The sequence below is a fragment of the Acanthisitta chloris genome, unplaced genomic scaffold (assembly GCF_000695815.1).
Source record: "Acanthisitta chloris isolate BGI_N310 unplaced genomic scaffold, ASM69581v1 scaffold21321, whole genome shotgun sequence".
NCBI lineage: Eukaryota > Metazoa > Chordata > Aves > Passeriformes > Acanthisittidae > Acanthisitta > Acanthisitta chloris.
In genome coordinates this window covers 23,745-26,174 of record NW_008654585.1, presented here as the reverse complement: position 1 = coordinate 26,174, position 2,430 = coordinate 23,745, and the positions used below count along the sequence as shown (strand labels likewise).

The 2,430-nt window shown below is 42.3% G+C and overlaps 1 protein-coding gene across 1 annotated transcript in view; it reads right to left on the bottom strand.

The window, feature by feature from the left end:
• The window catches only part of LOC103810680 (pro-neuregulin-1, membrane-bound isoform-like), a gene marked incomplete at both ends in the record, with an annotated part of 7,127 nt that extends 6,798 nt beyond the window's left edge, over positions 1–329 (bottom strand). Inside the window, one exon of the mRNA XM_009083593.1 lies at positions 152–329. Within this exon, the coding sequence (XP_009081841.1) occupies positions 152–329 (178 nt within the window). The remainder of the gene's footprint in view (positions 1–151) is intronic.
• Positions 330–2,430: the final 2,101 nt, after the last annotated feature.

The window sequence follows — 2,430 nt, the reverse complement described above, 5'->3', positions numbered from 1 at the left end:
AACATCAATGCTCATTTCCTTAATTTTTCTTCCTCTATAATTCACAGCTTTTATCTTTGTATTACTGCAATTAACATCAATGCTTATGCTTTGGTGAACAGCAATCCCCAGTCCCCCCAGCCCCACTCAAGAGATATTTCTGTATACTTACTTTTGTTTTTTGGGGATCTTGATATTTTCCGGTCTGTTTTTTTTGGTTATTTCCCTTCCATTCTTTAACCATTTGAATCTGAGCGCAGGGTACTCTGAAGTGGTTTCACACCTTAGCACTAGCTTCTGACCCACAGCAGCCTCTTGGTTTTTCATTTCCTTCAATTTGGGAGGCACCACTAATAAAATAAAAGAATGTGAGGGTGATTAGGCCATCCTCAGAAGGGAAAACATTGCTAACAAAAGTTGACCTAGGCAAGCCATGGAGAGCAAAACCCCCGCAAAAGCCAGACTCGTTAAGCTTCTACACAAAACCCTGAAAAATAAGGATCATTTGTGTGTTACATGTGTCATCCTTAAAGGACAAGGGCACATTTAATGACAGTCTAGTTTAACCTTTTGGAGCTCTCCTATGTCAGTCTTACAACCTGCAAGCCATACGCAGCCTTAGCGAGAACTAAAGTGCTGCTTTTGAATACAGTATGAAGCACTAAACACTTACGTGCACCTAGACACGAGACAGCACACTGCAGCAGGCAGCTTTGGTAGGCAATACAGAAAGGAAAAGGGAGGGTGTCTTGCTGCTTTATTTATTTCAACTGCTATGAGTCAAGAGCTACCCAAAGGCTCCAGGTGCAAGTGATGTGACAGGGAGTTAAAAGCATAAATATAAGCTCAACAGCCTCCCTCATCTGAGGGAAAGGCTTTTGCTCCAACCAAACATTATAACCCACATTATACACCTACCTCAAACCTCAGTTCAGCCATATCCTTTCCCTGAGGCAAGAGACAACGGGCTTGGAAGCCCATCAAGAGAATCAATATCAATTAAGGGTATTTTGGACCCAGAAGGGGACACTGCATTGAAAAGGCTCAGCCAACACACTGTAAAGCTCCAGCAGATGAATCTCAATTCTACTGTGTTGTAGCAATAGTGTTTCTTGTGAGTGTAAACCTCAAAACATTTCAGGCTTTCTAAGTTAAAGACCACTAATTTTCCACACCAGTACTGATCTTTGAGCACAGGCTTCACAAGAGGATACAGTCCCTCTCTGAGATGCTACCCTTCATTTGACCCTGTGGGTTAGCTGTAAATCAGCCACTACTGTGCTTCAGTATTGAGGTAAAACACCTAGTTTAACCTTACTTCCCCTGAGGCTTAAGATAACACATTTACCACACAGCCAGGGAGGTCTAGTATGGGAACTACAGCTGGTCAGCTGATGGGTGATAGCCTGTAAGTCCATCCTGGCTCAGCTGCACTCCATCTGTACCTCTAGGGAGTCAGCATTGCCATGCAGTACCTCCAGCTGCAGGGCATTTTGTTTCTTGAACAGCTGTAATATTGTCCAAGGAAACAAATGGCCAGCATGGACAAATGATTCTCCATAACATGCAGATTAGGAGCACTCATAGGCACACCAACACGTCTCCAACATGATCCTTTACAAGAAAATATTTTAACAAACTGGAATATGTTTGATAACATTTTGATATCTGCTCCTTATGTGTTTTGTGGAGACTTGCTGAATTCAGTTGCCCTTAATTATTATTCTAATAAGAAGCACCATCATGGCCATAATTATGAGAGGCCTAAATAAAGAACTGATATGTCCATGCCTGATAAAGACAGCAGCATGACCTGTTTCACAAAAGGTAGCCTTATTGATCCAGAGAAACCCTGATTTCCTGGGAAACTGCGCCCAGAGCAGAACAGCACAAACAGCAGTAGTTGGGAAAATGTGGTCTGCAGTGAGTGACCAAATGAGGTGATGCCTGCTGTAACACCAGCAGAAGACAGGATAGGGACAGAGCAGCCTCCCATAATTAAAAAAAACTATGGATTAAGAGGAGGGTGACAACTTTTTCCAGGTACCTCTGCTGGTATGGATAACAAGTCCCTGTCAGGAAGTCTTAGGCTAGAATATCATCAGCAAAATGTCTGCAAGAAAGACTTCTGTGTAAATGGCATCCACGGAGGCTGTACACACAGGATAGTAACGTGTGTCAGTGTGACACTGGGATGGATCAAGTAAAGGCCCAGAATTTCATGACCAGGAAAAAATATACCGCAGAACCTCTTCTCATATGCTGGTTTCTATTTTCCCCCCTCCCCAGGGTAATTTTGGAAATATCAGTGTGTTGCTAAAATGCCACCAAAACAGTTTTTACTTTCAGAAAAACAAGAGCCCCCCCAACATTCTGAAACCGATGTATTTATATATATACTTTTATGAGTGTGTGTATGTGTATGTGTATATATACATACATTTGTATAAG